Source organism: Varanus komodoensis, unplaced genomic scaffold (genome assembly GCF_004798865.1).
Source record: "Varanus komodoensis strain SLA01 unplaced genomic scaffold, ASM479886v1 scaffold53, whole genome shotgun sequence".
NCBI classification, from domain to species: Eukaryota; Metazoa; Chordata; class Lepidosauria; order Squamata; family Varanidae; genus Varanus; species Varanus komodoensis.
The window spans coordinates 1554643-1574341 of record NW_025336126.1 but is presented as its reverse complement, the minus strand read 5'-3'; the positions used below and the strand labels follow the sequence as shown (position 1 = coordinate 1574341).

The following is a 19699-nucleotide window of genomic DNA, read 5'->3' as shown; positions in this document are numbered from 1 at the left end:
AGGGGAGGCTATCTTAATACACTGATACCAGGAATAATCAAGCAGTGGTGCACAGGCTTCCAGCTTAGCTTGCCCCATACAAACAAAAGTGACCTTCTGGCCTTGGAAGCGTTCCTTTGATATGCCTTATTTTCAGCCTGTTCTGTTGAGGCTAAGGAAAAAGAGATTGTATGGTGGAATTGGTGGGTGGAGTTCACAATTCTACAATGAATGTTTGAAAGGTTGAACTGGGAAGTGCTATGTGAGTGAAATGCTTCGACTTTCTTATTGGTAGAACACACCTGAGGCTTCGTCAATTTACAGAATAAACTGGTTGAATGCTCTTTAAATTTTAAAAAATCCTTAAAAGGAAAAACCTAGCATATTACTGAGAAAAAGCCCAGTCCAGACCATTCCTTGTGTGCTTGTCATCTGCAGGGAGATACTGCGTTAAAAAAAAAAATGAAAGACACTAAAAATAGCATCCCCCACCTTCAATCTGGGGTAATACAGACTCCTTTACAGTTTATACAGACTTCCAGTTGCTTGTTCCCCTCATATTTAAGTTGTAAAAATGAGCTCTTGGTGGGGGTTAGAACATAAGTCTTTAGGAGAACAGGACAAAAGAACACTCCTGAATCCAAAAGGACAGATCTTTTTCCAGAAATTCCAGCCCAAATGTGGGACTGTCTTTCAGCAGCTCAGATTAACTGCTGTTTTTCTTACCACTGTCATCTTTCATTGCATAGCTCCTGTGCACAGTTTTCTTGTACTAGCACCTGCCCCAGGCTGTCAGATTGGAATGAACAAGACATGTAAATAGATAATATGTAAGCCAGGAAATGGCCTGATAACCTATTACACTAAGAAGGTCTCAAAACAATGAGAGGAAATGGGAACAGAAGTGCTTTTGGGGCTTCTGAAATGGTTACAGGGCTCAATTCAGCTTGCAGAGAGTTGTAAGTTGTTGTTTGTTTTTAATTAGCTGCCTGGGACTGGCAAGGGAGAAAGAATTCAGTCCCCTGTTGCAGCATTTCACTGCAGTGTTACACCAAGCACACACACGAGGGACTTCCCTCTTCTTATCCATTCTGTTTTGGGTGCTCAAGAGGGCCTGAGTGTGCCATCCCTCCTCCACCTGCCTTCTCCCTCACCTGTATATACTTTTTGGATGGCTACAGCTAGTATGTGATATCGAGAGTCACAGGTTTCTCTTGAGAGCAGCAGGGGGTTGATACTGACTTAACATGCATGGTAACAGGATATTGCTGGTTCAGATCTTATGTGTACAACCTGTAGCCCTCCAGATGTTTGAGCCTGTAACTCACCATTTGCTATACTGGCTAGGGATGGTGAGAGTTGTAGGCCAAAATATCTGGAGAGCCAGAAATTGCCTGCCCACATCTTAAAATGAATCATGTTGCTCTCTGACACACCCCTCTTCATCTGAATTATGAGAATGACAGTACGGGAAGGAGGGCTATAGTTCAATGGTGAAGCATATATTGTGCCTGAAGAATGGGCTAGCTTCAGTCTGTGGCAGCTCCAAGGCAGGACTGTCTGAAAACCTGAACAGCTACTACCTATCAGTGCTGACAGTGCTAAATTAGATGGTCACAAATTTTGTATGAGTTACCCCAGTTATCCTTGCAAAGATTACATAAGGTATCTCCACAAGCACAGTAGGGAACAAGCTGGAGACAGTTTTAAAATATGATTAAGCATTTGCATCTCACTGAATATTCAAATGTTGCTTTTAGGAAAGAAGAATAGTGGATTGAGTTGCTCATAAAACAGGTTCATATAATCCAAATCCATGGAGGGCGTTTAAATGGCTTGCAGGTGCCTACAGGTGCCTGTTCTATAACTTGAGTTGTCCAAATACAGTGAGGGTGGGTTGTTGGCATGGTTAACAAACCCATGCATAACTCGAAACTAGCTCACGATTTCTGAGTGGTTTGTTAACTATGCAGACAACACACCCTCACCAGGTTCAGGCAATACAACAAGCTACAAGTGGGGGTGGGGGCAAATTATGGAAAGGGTGCCAGCAAACTATAGTGGTTTATTTAAGCCATCATTGGCGATTTTGATCATGCAAACCCAGCATCTGCCTGTATTTGGTATTTGATATATGCATATGTTTTTGACCATATCCAAATGTTAAAAGTAAGTAAAAGAACAGGAAAAGTGAAGAGGGATTGAATCACATGAAATCAGGTGGGGTAAAGATAACGAATGTCAAAACGAAGTGAAAACACAACAGAATTAAAACCTAGAAGATATTTTTTTGAGATGCTTATCTAGCCTCATGTAAAGACCTTGGATCAATAACAATGCTTTTAAAAGCAAGCTAGTTGTTACAGGAAAAAAAAACACTTTCAGGAAAAAAAAATCATACTTGATTGACTTGCATTTATGCAAAGCTTTTGAAAGCCTGGTGCCAATGGCTCCCTCACCCATTACATTCAGATAGTATTTTTTTAAAGGATTTTGCCCTTTATCTCTACTGCTGCTATTAAAGAAAGGAGAGAATTGAAAAGTAATAATTGTACAATGAAATTGAATAAAATAATTGTAAATGTAACAATCAACTTGTACCACTTCATAGCCTGGGCTATTTAAAACTAATCCATACCAGTTCTGTGGTAGAAACATAGCAAGCCATCTTATACCACACCAGATTATGTGTCCATCTTGCCCAATGGTACCTATCCTGAATAACAATGGTTGTCCAAGATCAACATCAAGCATCCTTCACATCACCTGTTTCCAATCCTTCTAACTGGAAATGTACTGAACCTGGGAGTGGATTTTCCCTTAAGAATCTTCCGATACAACCAGAATATTCAACAGTGGGATATGTATGAACTGCTATCAAGTGCTATTTATTTATCTAAGGTTGCTGCCATATCTGCCTTTATATCAGGAGTCCTCAACAGGGGGCCCATGGACACACTTAAAATATGTGTACATGAACTTGTATGAAATGGATACCATTTTCTAGCCATGATATGTAGGCATCAACAAAACTGGACCACAGAACCAAATAAGTACCCATTTGAAAGTGGTGTCTCTATACCACCTGCCCAAATATTGAAAGCTTTGTGTTATAATATCATTCTTTTTAGCTGTCAAAAAGCATACAGAATCCCTTTGTGCCTACCATTTGTTAATTTCCATGATGCAAGTAAATATTTTAAAAGAGATGTATATCAGTGGATATTAATGTATGTTCCAGTACATAATTATCTGTGTAATAACTTCCCCACAAAAACTGGACATTGCCTAAACATATGTTTAAAAGTAACATCAGTTGTATCGCACTGCCAGCAAGTTGCCAAATTAACAAATCCTTATTAAAGAGAAATCACAGTGTTCAATCGCACAGAACAAGTTTTTACTGAACAAGCTGTCTAAGAGCCACAGAAGAACAGGTTGGTGCCAAAGCAGGAGTCCACTAATTTAGCATACTGCAGAAGCTTAAGGATAGAGCTATGAATCAGGAGATCCTTAGTTAAAATTTTCCCTTTACCTGAAGACACTGGGTGACCTTAAGTCATTCTGTTGGCAACATTGTGACATCAGCAATATGGGAATACTAATGGTTATCTGCCTCATAAGGCTGTTCGTAAGAATTACAGCATAATATACAGGGAGCATGTTTTAAAGTGCTCTTTAAGTCCCATTATTTTGCCATTACAGGATGGCTGCTGGCTTGGTTTAGAAGCCCTTAAAAAGGGAGAAGGGAGTGTTTGTGGAATGAGTGGCTTCAATATATAATAATGGGGCTGCCATGTTTGCAGGCAGTTATCACTGACTATAGGTGTTGGAGCCAAAATGGGATGACTCTCTATCATGCCCTGCTTCAGAATTTTCTGGGAGCAGCTGGCTGGCTGCTGTTAAGAGACAGAGTGCTGGATGATGTTGGATGACACAGACCGTTGGTGTGTTTAAGCAAAGCGATTGCCATGATCAGCTAAAATACCCTTTTCTTCCAAATCTGAAATGGATGACAAAGTCTGTAAAGCCACAGTTCTTTCCCAGCGCTCTCCACACTGGCACTCCAAGGTTACAAATCTCAGCCTCTTAGTCAATGAAACTGTAACCAAGCAACAAATGCAAACACCCCAGCAAAAGATACCTATGTTATCCATCACACTTAATTCCCTTTGCCTATTCTCAGCTATCTGACAATGCAAGCTCATGCGCATGCAGGCATGCAAGCCAGCACACACACCAGCATCCCTGCAAAGTTTGAAGGAACAAGAGTAGCATGTCTGTTGGGCAGATGGACCACTGGTTTTGGGAGCCCCTATAACTGCTGCCACCCTCAGCCTGACTTGAGTTTTTGTCAGGTTAAGAGGAGGACAAATGTGTCCCACAGTTGCTAGGCAACTGCAACTGGGGACTGCATTTGCTGAGTTCCCCTGGCAACAAAAGGCTTTCCTGCCATCCCTACAGGCTCTCTAATATAGCCTATCGAGTTGAGGAGGCGCATCACTCAGCAAGGACAATTGCAACGGAAGCAGAAAGAACCGAGGGAGAGATAGTGGGACAAGTGAGCAGGTCGGGGGGGGGGGTGGACTGGGTGGCATATCTAGACTACAAAAGCCATGGGAAGGAGGTAGCAATGCTGCTTGAACAGGGTTTGGGGAAGATGGAAAATGATAAAATGGATGTGGGGAATAAAAGAGCCGGAGAAGAGGCAAGAGTGGAACCTGTTCTAAGATTTTTATTGTGATGGAGAGTCCTGGAAAAGGAACAGTCTTTTCTTAGCTAGGTAAAACATGGACTGAAGCCTTTTCTCTTGCCCATATTTTTGTACTGCTTGTCAGCTGTCTAGTTTACAAAATTTTATAATGTTGTAAACAAAGTACAAGTTCTTACATAATGTTGTAAACAAAGTAAACTTCTTAATTAAAAGAAGGAAATCTAAAAAATGTTTAGCCACCATGGATCAATGCATACCATTAAGGAGGGAATTTCAGTATCACAGTCCTGACAAAGCCAAAAAAAAAAAAAAAAAAAAAGGCATGTGTGTCTCCAAAATAAATGTCAGGACCAAAAACCAAGGGGAGTGTATTCCACAGTTTAAATGAAGTCACTGAAGAAGCCCTCGTCCAAATCAATGCTACTCTTGCATTCAGAAATGGTATCAACCTAAGCAGCATTTTTTTCCAGTCTTCAAGAGCAACTCCCTGAGAAGTCTGTTGCAGCACCCTAACTCGGAAGCTATTGAATCACGTATGATGCAAGTTAAATATTTGTTTTAGTAGTCATCCCAGCTGAGAATCAGCTAAAGCTGAAAAAATTTACTCCAAGACTTCAGAAATAAAGCTGGGCTGAATATTATTCCTAAATTGTGGAGTTGCTCCTTTAGGAAACATAATCCTACCCAAGAGGTCTTCTACTATCATTTCTGTCTTTATTCATCTCCAGTAGTCCGTGGCTTGCCTGCCATACATTAGATTAACTTTCCATGTCTAGTAAAAACTTTTGTTCTATCAGGCCTTCTTCATTTGGCACTTTATCATTTTTAACTGCAGGTTGTCCTGGCTTATTATCATCTTAAATTTATTTTAAATTTTTTTGTATGTTTTTATTGTTATTTATCTTATTTTGAACCACCCCTGGCACCAATTTGTTGAAGGAAAGTATATAATATACGAGTATAAAGTAAATAACAAAACAAACCAGGACACCCAAAGTAGTTTCTGTCCCCAAAACAGGCCTGAACTGGAATGAGTAAGTTAGCTTCGTATATGAGTCCCTGGAGTAGTTCAGTCATCTCACTCCCCCTAGAACTGAAGTGGAGGATTAGCTGATAGTTACCATAGACGTGCATGGGACAGGACTGATTTATCACCATCAAATTTATAATAATGGTTACTTTAAGAGGGACCTAACCACCACCACCTATAATCCAGCAGGCATATACCACTTTCAGAAGCCTTGCATGAAGAAACACAAAGAAAACAATTTCTTATTAAGCCTTCACAAAACTTGGCCCATTAGTCAGAAATAGGATTCCCCTTCCCGTCAGATGGTGAATAATGAAATTTAGCTCAGCTATCAAATATTTATGAAAGGTAATACAGAATACAAACTGGAAACAATTTTCATATTTTCCTCCCTTAGGATCAAAGAACTGCAGACAAGTTTTTTAAAAATGTAAATTGAATCAGCTAGGGAGGAATAATAGCATGCAGGATGGAGGGGCAATTTAATCCTTTCTCCCTTTGCTGCTATTTCCTGAAGCTGCTACTTGCATGGGGGGGGGGGGGGGAAATCCCCATCAGCCCCTAGTTTGGCCCTTATTTAATGTCAGGCAAGGAGATCTGCTGGCTTGATGGGAAAGGTGAGGCCGAGTGGGCTCTGGGCCTGCTTTGGGTTTAAGAAAACCAGCTCCAAAAGGAATGAGGTTAAGTGGCTCAAAGGAGGAAGCACAAGGGCACTCACTCTGCTTGCGGTTGCCAAGAAAATTGCTCTTTATACCCAGGGAGTGGCAGAACAGAGAAGGGTATGGTTGGCAGGGGAAGGCAGGAGCAGCAATATGACTTTCATGCATGAGATGTATATAGTTATTAATGCTACCGAACAGGTGTCAGGTAGGGGAAAATCATGACAAACAAATGGGAGGAGTAAGTTTCTATCGCCTCTGCTTGCTTCCACACCCCTTTTGGTCTGCTTCTGTGCCTCAAAAGTCACATGAACCTGCTCATCCAGTGCAGCCAGGATAGCCCAGCTCACTATACCCATTGCACCTGGCCAAGGACCGCGCTTGAGGAACCCAGTCTACCTGATTTCACCTGCCGACTGCATTCTCATCCAGAGGACTAAATAGCATTTTCCTAACCCTGTTTCCACCTCTCCCCTCTGCTCCTGCTCTACACGCATCATTTGCTTTCCAGAGAACCCAGATGCCCTAGCTCCTTACCACGCTTTCCTGCTTTAACACATCAAGACTAGGAATCCTGGCTGACTGCTTCCACCGCTCCCATGGGCTACCACTTACTCTTCTTTGGGCTGCCAGCCTTTGGGATTTATGCACTGGCATCTCACTGCCTGCGAAAGAAGCCACATCTGCTCCACAAACGACACAGGTTTCCTGTCCAATGCCGACACGTCTCCCATAGGGGTGGTGAGTTTCTGCTGGGCCATTCAGGAATTTAGCTGAGGGGGGCATTTTACTGAGCTTGGGGGAGGTACCTGCCAATCAGAAAGGATGAAGCTGGGGCGGGGGGGGGGGGGGGAACTGGTTCCAGACTCCTATCCTCTTTTTGCCTTCTGGCAGGTGGGATGTTCATATTTCTTTCTTCTCTGATTCTCAAGACTTGTATTGCTACATTCCTACAGTCAGAGCACAGGCACATTGTGTCCTGGGGAAGGGAAGTAAGCAAAGCAAATTCTTGGGAGCATTGGTGCCTGCCTTCCTAACATCCTTGTCTCCTTCCCAGGCTCTGGAGAACGGATTGAGAACACTATGGAAGCCTTTCGCCAGTGAGTGATGCTGCCCTCACACCACCCCAGCTTTCCCTTACCTTGTTCTGTACCACTGCTCCTGTCATCCTGCTTCTCACACTGACCTCTGTCTCCCTTTTTTCAGTGCACTGAACCAGGGCACAAACTTGCTGGAAATTGACTGCCACATGACAAAAGATGGGGTGGTGGTGGTTTCCCATGACAATAACCTGGAACGCCAGACAGGCTACAATATAGAGATCAGCGAGACAAACTATGAGGTGAGGGCTTGCAGCTTCTGGATCCCAACTTTCTCTGGTTCTATAAATTATTAAGTTCTTTGTTACATTCATATGCTGCTTTCTTGCTGTGACAGAACTCAAGGAAACATTTCTAGGCTGCTTCCCATTCAGGCATGGCCCAAGCCCAGAATTGTTTTGCTTTAGCAAGGTGGGCTGCCTTGTGTGCTAACATGATATAGCCTGGGGCTGTGCCTGTAACATGGACTGTCCACCAAACCATCTATCTGCAAACACACAGCCATTCTAAGCCACTCAGTAATACATCTCTCTAAGAGAAGCTGGGTTTCCTGACTCCTTAGGCCTTACCCTACTTATGTCCCACAGGATCTGCCACACTATAAGAATTCTCTGGAGGTGACCTTTTCCCCAGGTGAGTAGGACTAAGGGGCTGCTCTGGGGTGGAAAGCCAGGCTGTGAGGATCTGGTGAAGTTGCCTGCCGGCAAAGGATGCTTTAAGCTCTCCTTTGCCACCCTTACCTGCCCTTCCCAACAGGCTGCTTCTCCCACGGCAGAGACCACCGGATTCCAAGCTTGGAGGAGGTCTTCCAGGAGTTCCCTGGAGTACCCATCAACATTGAAATTAAGGAGGATAATGATGAACTCATACAAAAGGTGAGGCAAGCTTCTAGTCAAATTTCTTCCCCTTCCAGCATCTCTATCCCATTCTAGTAATGAACTGGAATGATATTTTGGCCCATCTGCCCTTTCAGTGTTCAGTCACAACCCACTGCCTAGAGTCAGGGACTGAAGCTCCCCTGTCCCTCACTGCCGTGGATTCAGTCCAGAGTGGATTCTACAACTAGGCAACTATGAAAAGTAGTTGTCTGAATCCACCCTGTGCTGCCTTCTGTCTTTGAACACAGGTAGCCGATCTTGTCCGATACTATAATCGCTCCCACATCAGCATCTGGGCCTCCTTTGAAGGGGAAGTACTGAAGAAATGCTGCACTGCTGTATGTATTCATCATCTTTCATCACCTTCACATGCATTGCCAAACACAGTAACATATTTTATTGCACCAAGAGCAGGCAGGCTTTACGGGCTACATAGAAGTATTTACAACCCTAGGCACAAAAAACAGGTGAATACCATAGCAAACAAATCTGTGCATATCCAAGAGGCATTTTCCTGCTATCTCCTGGTTGGCTTCTTAACTCTTCTGTGATTAAACTGCATACTTAACAGTTTTAAATTAGTCAAGGCTGTCATGGTCCCCAACTCAGGAGTCCTGGGAATTGTACAATTGTGAATTGGAGAGGGAGCTCCCACAGGAACTGTCACAGCTCTGCAATTAGTTTTAAATGGGTGGAAAAGTACGGAGCTCACCAATCTTTCCCAAGGCTAAAAGGCAGGGGGCTTAATTTCCTGGGTCACTACCATACTTGCGGTGGGAAGCCAGACATCCAGATAGCCCAGGAACTAATAAACTGCAGGTAGGTGTGGGATGACCCGGACCAGCTCCCAGCTCCTTCCCAGCTATTAAGTCCAGCAATTACACAGGCTTCACAACACGGTGGAACATTATTTCTTCTTCTTTACCCCATCCCCTAGAACAAGGACATGCCTTATATCTTCTCCCTGAACCGTGGCATCACAGTCCTCCTGCTCTACTACGTAGGACTCCTGCCTTTCGTGCCACTGAAAGAATCCTTCCTTGAGTTTGTGCTGCCTTCCATCATGAACAGGTAACAGTGGCTGGGGAGGGAGGGAAATATATGGGTTCAGAGGTACAGGATCTTGAGGCAAGACAGCCAAATTTGCCCCCATAGACAGCCATCTGGAGGGTGTGATGTTTGTATCAACAAGACTAACTGCATATTTTGCAAAATGGGGTACAACACCTCTGCCCCAAAGCATTCCTCCAGTGATGTTGACCAAGAACTCATGGAGGATCAACATACTGATGGTTATCAGTCATAACTGGAAGTTGCACAAAATGTTGCTGGGTGGAGTCTTCTACCAGTCCCTGTCAGCAGCCTGGAAGCTCTATTTTGCACCAATTGAAGTATCCGGACCGTCTTCAAGAGTAGCCCCACACAGAGCGCATTGCAGAAATCTAATCGGGAAGTTACCAATGCGTGTGTCACTGTCGCCAGGCAGTCGTTCTCCAGGAAGGGACGCAGCTGATGGATCAGCCGAAGCTGAAGGAAGGCGTTCCTCGCTACCGCTGTTACTTGAGCTTCTAATGTCAGCTCTGGGTCGAGGAGCACTCCCAAGCTGCGAACCCTGTCCCTAAGAGGGAGTGCAACCCCGTTCAGGACAAGGTCCAGGTCCCCCATCCAGAAGCCCGACCCACCTACCACCAGGACCTCCGTCTTGTCTGGATTGAGCTTCAGTTTATTGGCCCTCATCCAGCCCATTACTTTGGCCAGGCACCGGCTCAGTACAGCCACCGCCTCACCTGGATTAGTTGAGAATGAGAGGTAGAGCTGGGTATCATCAGCGTACTGATGATTCTGCAGCCCACAGCTCCTGATGACCTCTCCCAGCGGTTCCATGTAGATGTTGAATAGCAAGGGGGACAAAATGGACCCCTGCGGAACTCCATGGCATAGCTGCCATGGCGCAGAGCCATAGTCCCCCAGCACCACCTTCTGGAATCAGCCATTGAGATAGGAGCAGAACCACTGCAAAGCAGTGCCTCCAACTCCCAATCCCGCAAGCCTATCCAGAAGGATACCATAGTTGATGGTATCGAAAGCTGCTGAGAGGTCCAGGAGAACCAACAGGGGCACACTCCCCGTCTCTCTCCCTGCACAGGTATTCATACAGGGCGACCAACGCAGATTCAGTACCATACCCGGGTCTGAAGCCAGACTGAAATGGGTCCAGATAATCAGTTTCATCCAAGAGTGCTTGGATTTGTCCCACCACCACCCATTCTAACACCTTGCCCAAGAACGGGATGTTGGCCACTGGTCTTTAATTGGCGACCGCCTCTGGATCCAGGGATGCCTTCTTCAGGACTGGCCAAACTACCGCCTCCTTTAAAGGGGCAGGTACCCGGCCGTCCCTCAGAGAGGCATTGTCGACCTCCAGGATCCAGGTCCCAATCCCGTCCTTGGCTGACTTGAGTAGCCAAGATGGGCAAGGGTCCAGTAAGCAGGTGGTAGGACGTACCTGTCCAAGCACCTTGTCCACATCATCAGGCTGCAACAACTGAAACTCAACCATCAATTGTGGACCAGACGGTTCAGTACAGACATAATTATTGGCAGCACCCCTACCCCCAAATACAGAAACAAAGGAAATGGTAGTTAAGTAAAACCTCTAGCTTCAAAGACAGTATAACTCTAAACATCAGTTGCTGATGCAGAATGGGGGCCGAGGGCTAATGCCTTCATGCCCTGCTCATAGGCTGCCCACAGCTATCCAACAAGCAGGATGGAGCATGAGATGGACCTCTGGTCTGCCACAGAAGGATTCTTTTTATGCGTTGTAATAAGTTGAACTGCACATTCCACTGGAGAACTGGAATACTGGCTTTAGAGATGGCTAGTCTTTTGCCTCTGTAACTGGACTAGTAGTGGTGGAAAAGGAAAGAACTGGTACATGCCTGTTGGAAAGCAGGAAGGAAAAAAAGAAAGGGAAGAGTTACTGACAGATTGTGGGGAAGTAGGGCCACAGTGAGTTAGCACAGGGGATGGCACACTGAGGGTACAGAAAACTTACAGTCTAGAGCAGATTGAGGAAGGCAGGCCAAATGCAGCCTTCAGAGCTTCCCAATGTAGCTCTTGGGGGTCTTCCATGGAGGCCGTGTTTCCTTTCACTCAACTGCCTATTATTGGGTGGTTCCCTAGCATCTATGTAGTTTTTTGCCCATTCTAAAAGGCTGAAATGTCTCTCCTGGAACTTCATTATTGATGGTACAAAGGGTTATGATACACTGGGATTTTGGGTGATTTTGACCTTGTTGCTTTTGTTTTGGCCCCTCCCACCCTGAATGTAACTCTCAAGATGTTCTCCAGAATGGAACTTAAGCACTGATCTGAAAGATACTCTATGCACTAAAACTAGGGCCTCACTAACCTCCTGGGGGGCTGTATCACTTCAGTCTGCAGCTAAATTCACCTGAGGGAACAATTGTTCATCATCTTCTTCAAATCTCAGAAAAACAAACACTAGAATGAACAACTCTTCCTAACTTTAAAACAACTCATTCAGAATCTACTTACCTCTACAAAACAAACCACTTCTCTGACTTTGAGATCCACCAAAGCACCATCTGTTTCACCCTGTCTTGGGAATTTGCCGTTATGTTACAACTTAACTGTGCAACTTTTGGTAATCATAGGCATGAAAAAGAAAACTGCTTCTGAGAAACCATTTGTTTCCTATGCAGGAACATTATATACTTGAACAAGAAACATATTAAGGCATCTAAATGTTATTAAGTAATTTCTATCCCACTGTCTTGTGGCCATATTAACATTGTTATATATGAACTAAAATTAGATACAATGCATAACTTTTATAACAATGCATAACTTTTATAACAATCTGCAAGCCATGCTTGTATCAATTTCCCTCTTTTTCATATGCTGTAAATTACTGTATATGCTAGGACAAATCTCAATACTTCAAACATAATTTTAAAATCATGGAAAAATAGTAAAGGGTTGTGTGTAGAGTATTGTTGTTGTTGTTTTGCCTAGAGGAACTTTCATGTAAGTCCCCCACTTTCAGCTGGAGGTGATATAACTCCCACCCCAATGAATATACCACCATAGTGAGAGCTAAGCCTAAATGTGCTAGATTTGACAGTTATTTGGTCATGCCTGTATGCTGTCTCATCCCATGTCATATTTTATGTTTTCCAAAAATGTATCTTTAAAGAATGAGGTATGGCAAGAATTAAACGAGAGTAAAATTAATGAAACACATTATGTAGTGATGAAACAGGATGTTTGACTCATGGGATCTAGTAGCTTAGAGGAGGAATTGCAGGAAGTGGGGAATGCTCTAACCTTGCCCCTTTTTTGTTTTGTTCAATCTCAGAACCTATTTTCCAGTGAAAAAGGGATTTTATGGAGCACTGCTGGCAAAATTTGCCCACAAGTAAGTAGTGGCAAACAATGCTTTGTCTGCTTAGTTCTTATGAAGTATCCTGCCCACGACCATATCTGAAGAAGGCACATTTCATCACCTCCTTCTTCCCCTCTCCTTGCCTCTGTCTCCAGGGAAATGCCTGGATTGAGGACCCTTGTTGAAATCCACAAGTGTCACCCACTGCTTCATCCTATTTACAGCCAAATTATACCTCCCGTGAAGTTTCCTAAAAACTGCAACTAAAGCACCCTCTCTCAGTACTCCATTTCCCCAATTGTCTCTCTCTTGCTATTTTCCATGACAGACAGAAGAGCTGGAACTATGATTGTACTTTTTAAAATTTCTCTCCATTTCTCTACCAAAAAAACCCAGGATGACAATGAGGAAAAAGCTTTTCAAGCATCTGGAAGACAGAGGGATACAAGTAAGTTGGCAGAAGTTATGAATTCAGGATTGGAGGGTCATTTTAATCTCTGCTGCAGGAGGAATTGCCGAAGTCTGAGCTGGAAGTGCTGCAAAAATTTTCCTGTTACCCTGGCTTCTGGTGGCAGGGATGAGGTTTGTGTTGGGAAGGTTCTGGCTTGCCTTTCAATAGTTTGGAATGGGGAGAGGAGAGAGACACAAGAGGGGTGCTTAAACTGTTATCAGTTACATTTCTATGCCAGTTCCCTTCCTTTCCCCATGGAACAAAGAGGCTTGTATTAATAATTTAGTATTCTTAAGTGCATGCTAAAAAGAGCAGCATTTAAGTGCACACTAAAAAGAGAATGGTTCACATTCATAAACGCAACAACCCTAAGAAGCAGGCTGAACAAATCATTCTGCCACAGATTTTAAAGCCCCCCCACCCCCTTGCATGCACACACACATGTGTACCGTATTTCAGGGTTTCAGAGTCTCTCTGCAACTTGCTTCCTCCTGCCTCCATGCAAAGGCCAGATGTAAATCTGTTTGTTTGGAGCTTTTTGCATCAGAAGAAAGTAAAACGTACCTCCCTGCTCCAGTCTTCTGGGGTCTTCGACTAACAAAGTGATTGTAGGCAAGAGACCAGACAACCTGGAAGTGGTAGGGCACACAATGCACACATGCACCAGCAGTGGGGCAGGCCACTCTCTTGGCCAGTTGAGTCTAAGGTACTTTGCTTGTCTGTCCATTACTGGACCAGCTGGCAGTGCAACTGCATTACAAGTTCTTGCTTGCTTTAATCGCTGCAGCCCATATCTTTAAAAAAAAAGCCACCCAGAAAATGCTGAAATGCAATAGTACAGCAACAGCATGTTATTGGTATGAAGTATAGGAATTTAAGAGAAATGAGTTTTTTGCTTTTTTGTTTGTTTTTGTTTTGTTTGTTTTGCTGTAATGAACTTACCAGCTACCCTCCTGTGTAACATAGCCTATTTCACACACTGAGTGCTTACTTATATTATTGCAATTATTTTATAACCCTGTCAAATAGCATATCCTGTCACTGCAGATGCAGAACTTCGATGATGATGATGATTCGCATAAGGCCACATGCAGCCAGATCCACAGTATGCTTACTTGTAAACCAGCCGCACCAAGTTCAGTGCTACTTACTCTTGAGTAACCATGCAAAGGACTTCAGCCTTAACAGGTTCAGAGCTGAGATAAAAGCTGGACCGGGGACTTTCTGGTCCTCAGATACCTGTGGTACCCCCACAAGCATCTGGAGCAAGCCAATCAGTAAAATGATAATTAAGGCTTTTGTGCATCAGGAAGTATTTCTATACTCCCCCACCCTGCTTTGCTGACTGCAAAGCAATTACTGTGACATTCCTCCACAAACATGTACATTTTGCACCATTTGACTGCTGGGAAAATATTAAGCTAATGGCAGTATGAATAAGTGAAAGCCACAAAGGAACTCTAGCTTTCAGTTAACTGAGCCTACTCCACACTCAGATTTGTCATCTTTTTTCCCCACTGTATAGATTCTCCTTTGGGTCTTGAATGAGGATAAGGATTTTGAGGAAGCCTTTAGCTATGGCGTCACTGGAGTCATGACTGATTACCCCACCCTCCTCCGAAAGTATCTAGACAGTCATCCACCCCTTCTCAACAAATGATCCAGAAACACAAGTGAAAGAGAAGAAAAATAGTTACTTACTACAGGATTTCTGACTTGGAAAGACAGGAAGAAGTCTGGTGTCAGACGGATAAGAAAGGAAAGAAATACTGAGTTAAGCTTTGAATGGGAAAAAGATGAGTAAAGCTGTAAAACAAAGTTATTTGGGTAGTGTGTTTATTGACTGACATATGCTGTGTAACATATAAGCAGGGAGTTTTGGATAAATCTGGGCAAAGTTATGCTATAAAGCACAAAACTGGGCTAAAATCTTGTTTGAACAGTTTTGAAAACCCTCATTTATATTTTATGTTTCTATTAGGCATTACTGGTTAAAGCATAAAGATAAAAAAGAGGAGACAATTCTCACTAATGGTTCAATTAAAAAAAATCACAGAGGCTTTCAGTAGACAGGAGAGAGATACATCTTCATTTCACATTTTCTGCTCCTTGGGGTATACAACTGAGTATCACATCAACCTTTTACATTTCTCCCAAAACTCTTTCTCAGTCCATGACAAGGCAACATATTGGAATCAATCCCCAAATAACAATGGGAGGAGGCCTTTGAAGGAAGGTATACAACAAAATAGTAAGTTACATAAAGAAATAACACAAACACAAGTGTTTTGCAAAAAGAATGGAAGTCAATTAATTACATAATGGAGTTTGGCTTTAATACAGCAAGCTCACCTCTCTTCTAATAAGGGATGTGGAGAAAATGTTAATTGAGACCAATGAAATGTATTAAATTCCCCATAAGCATACTTTCTTTGATGCAGTGAGAGAAAGAAGGCAGGATCATGCCCATTAAGCAAAGAAGTATGTGGCCTGGTGTTGTTCAACCAGATTAAGTTGTTGCCTTTCTAGAACCTTATTTTCCATTTTCCCCTGTACTTTTTGACATCAACAGAGGCTGAACGCAGGTGAGAGGAGGGACAACATGTTGTTCCAGGTAGGTGTACTGCCATCAGTTCCCACCCTTCCCTGGGCACATTCTTGTTACTGCAAGCAAGTGATAAGACAGGTTTCAAACCACGGCTTCCACTTGTGTTTGCTTCTGCTGAACTATTTCCTACACACGCTTCCTTATTCAGCCCTGGCACTGAAACTTGTATATCAAGCTGGACAGCCACCTGAGAGAGATGGTTTAACAGAGTCCTGCACTGAGCAGGGGGTTGGACCCAATGGCCCTCTGACCCCTTCCAATGATTTGGGATATATTTGGTACCCAAAATAGCCTGTGGATCACTCCAGCTCATACACACTTGCCGCCAGAAGACTGTCCTATCTATAGCTTTATTTGCTTTGTATGATGACTTCATGGCATGACAATGATTAAATATTATTACTAAGGAGATGGGGGCTTTGCATGAGCTTACAATACATTACTGAAATAATGCACAGTGTGTGGAGCTGCCCTTGAAGAGTGTTCAGAAACCACAACTTGGTTCCAAATGGAATCCTATATTTATCACTTAACTGTGCTCTTGCTCCCACACTCTCTTATGAGAAGGTGGGTAAACATAAACCTTGCAAAGTCAAGGTTTATTTTAGTCTATTTTTGACTAGAACTATGGGGATCACCAGCCAATATGGGTCAGCAACCGAAGCCTTGAGCAGAGCAGGTGTGCGTGAGAAAGTAAGGAGCAAGGGACACAGTGTCCATCAGTGCACGCTTAGCTCAATAATTTGTGGTCACGTTACTACAACCAAGATTACAAGTCCTTTCACACAGAAAAGCATACCAAGTTCCTATTCACCAAACAATCTTTTCAGGAACTTAATTTAGGGCAATTTATTAGCTGTTGCTACTGATAAAAAAAAAAGGAGTAAGAAATCCTTGCCCATCTACTGCAAATTACCCTGATCTACCTTCCGCCTACCCCTATCTTGAGAGGTCTTTAATGTGAGAAAGAAATGGGTAAAAATAATTACCTCAGGTGTAATACTGCATTTAACTAAGCAAAAATTGATTAAGGCAAATGAAACTGCTATGAGTTAGATACAGATTTTGGCACGTGCAAATGAGCTAGCAGAAGTGGACTTCTGCATGTCTACTTCCTACACACTTGCCCTACCCCTCAACAAATGTTACATGGAAGATCAAGGCCTTTTGCTGAATCTGGTAGACTGCAGTGCAGGGTACTCAGAAGAAGAGAAGTAAAAAATCAGGCCAAGGAACAAACTGTGAATCTTCTTCCATGGAAGGTAATTTCTGGAGATACCCCTTCAAAGGGTGCCTCAGCCCACTGTGCAGCACGGTGTGGACTCTTTCCACAAGGTCTTTAATTCACACCTAAATCTGGATCCAACCCAATGTTAGCACAGTTAGCTACGCTAATTCAGAATGGATTCTCTCAAAGGTCCCTAGGCTGAGGGTAAGGGGACCTTTAAAGCAGGCTCAGCACTAACAGAAACGGTTTCAGTTAGTGCTAGATCGAGAGAGGTATTACTACCACTCTATATGACTCTGATGCACCCGCAACTGGAGTATTATGTTCAGGGTCTCTCATTACAGGAAGGATATAGTCAGGTTAGAGTCAGTGCCATGTAGGGTCACAAGGATGGTGGCCGGATTGCAGGGAAAGCTGCATGAGGCGAGACTGAGGGAACTGGGTTTTTTCAGCCTGGAGAAGAAGAGACTCCGAGGGGATCTGTTCGAGACTTATAGGTATGTGATGGGGTGTCACATGTGCTCCCCTGCAGAGGAGGGCAGGATGTGCTCCAAAAGAGCAAAGCTCAGGAAACCAAGGTTCAATTTGAATGCCAGAAAGTACTTCCTGAGAGTTAGGACCCTGAGGGTATGGAATGGGCTTCCATGGGAGGTGGTTGAGGGCCCATTGGTGAGGGTGTTCAAAGATAGACACATGGTAGGCATGTCGTGAACGGAGCCAGCTAGAGCCAGGGGTCAGACTAGATGGCCCGGGAGACCCCTTATGACTGGCTCTCTTTCTATGTTTCCATAAAATATAGTATAGTTAAAACACATACACACTTCCAAAACTTTTTGCCAAGACAGTTCTCTGCTCTAAGCGAGGTCAACTTTTCTGCAAAGTCTACAGTTAGTGGCCCAGCGCTTAAGCTACCCTAGTTGTCATACCTTATAAACTGAAAGCTCAGAGTACTACTTCCAGATGTCTAGAGTTCAGATACTTGCAAAATGGCAACAGAGCTTTACTTGCTCAGAGCCATCCTCTATAACAGTGATGGCGAACCTTTTAGAGACCACATGCCAAAACTGCAACCCAAAACCCACTTATTTATTGCAAAGTGCCAATACTAAACTAAAACCAGAAAATTGACATTTTAGTTTAGAAAAAAAGCCCCCACAGCCAGTCCAAGCAAATATGGCTGGTCAGTGGCAGTGCACTGACCAGCCATGCAAAAGCTCAGGTGAGTGGTGGCTAATGAGTCGTGACTCATGATATCATTACCTGGCGCCACTACTCCATTCCAAGCAGGCGCGTGGCCCTATATTTGCTGTCATCCGATGCTCGGCTGGTGAGGCGATGCTGGGGCGACTTGACTGGCGTATCGACTCATAGGGCTCTTGCCTGACAGCTGTAACACACGAGCCAACACACGAGTTCTCCACAACTACCTTAACCCTAATGCTCGTGCACTCCCCAAACCGTAATTTAAGGGAACAATACCACTAGAAGGGGCAATTTCGAAAAAGACGTCCTAGAGTGGATTTTTCTGCACAGCCCAACATTTCCGCCCATTACAGAAAAATCCAAGCTTCAAAATTATGCGAGGACGTCTCGTTTTTCTAACCCTAACAATAAACTGGGGCACACCCCTAACCCTAAAATTGGGCTAAAGTTCCTTTGAAAAGAGAGGAATTCTGAATAAGCGCACCTTAAGAGAATTTTCTGAAAAGCTCATCATTTCTGCCCATTCTAAAAACATTCCAACCACGAAAATCATACCAGGACACCACGTTTTCCTAACCCTAACCCTACACAGGAGCACACCCCTAACCCTAATATAAGGCTAAAGTTCCATTGAAAATAATGCAATTTGGAATAATCCTTCCTTGAGTGGCTGTTTCTGCACAGCTCATCATTTCTGCCCATTGCAAACACATTCCAACCACCAAAATCATGGCAGGACACCTCGTTTTCCTAACCCTAACCCTACCCTGCAGCACACACCTAACCCTAATATAGGGCCAAATGTCCATAGAAAATCATGTCATTTTGAAAAAGCCTTCCTTGGGTAGATTTTTCTGCACAGCTCATCATTTCTGCCCATTCCAAACACATTCCAACCACCAAAATCATGCCAGGACACCTTGTTTTCCTAACCCTAACCCTACCCTGCAGCACACACCTAACCCTAACATTGGGCCAAATTTCCATTGAAAATAATGCAATTTTGAATAAGCCTTCCTTGAGTGGCTTTTTCTGCACAGCTCATCATTTCTGCCCATTCCAAACACATTCCAACCACCAAAATCATGCCAGGACACCTTGTTTTCCTAACCCTAACCCTACCCTGGAGCACACCCCTAAACCTAATATAAGGCTAAAGTTCCATTGAAAATAATGCAATTTTGAATAAGCCTTCCTTGGGTAGATTTTTCTGCACAGCTCATCATTTCTGCCCATTCCCAACACATTCCAACCACCAAAATCATGCCAGGACACCTTGTTTTCCTAACCCTAACCTTACCATGCAGCACACACCTAATCCTAATATAGGGCCAAATGTCCATTGAAAATCATGTCATGTTGAAAAAGCCTTCCTTGAGTGGCTGTTTCTGCACAGCTCATCATTTCTGCCCATTCCCAACACATTCCAACCACCAAA

The 19699-nt window shown here is 43.6% G+C and overlaps 1 protein-coding gene across 1 annotated transcript; it reads left to right on the top strand.

The window, feature by feature from the left end:
* The first annotated feature begins 6647 nt into the window (after positions 1–6647).
* On the top strand, positions 6648–15044 carry GDPD3 (glycerophosphodiester phosphodiesterase domain containing 3). The gene is made up of 10 exons (XM_044447922.1): positions 6648–7123; positions 7440–7482; positions 7589–7724; positions 8070–8115; positions 8239–8357; positions 8609–8698; positions 9298–9431; positions 12745–12804; positions 13168–13219; positions 14748–15044. The coding sequence occupies exons 1-10, from the start codon at positions 6982–6984 to the stop codon at positions 14880–14882; spliced, it is 957 nt and encodes a 318-aa protein (XP_044303857.1). The 5' UTR covers positions 6648–6981; the 3' UTR covers positions 14883–15044.
* Positions 15045–19699: the final 4655 nt, after the last annotated feature.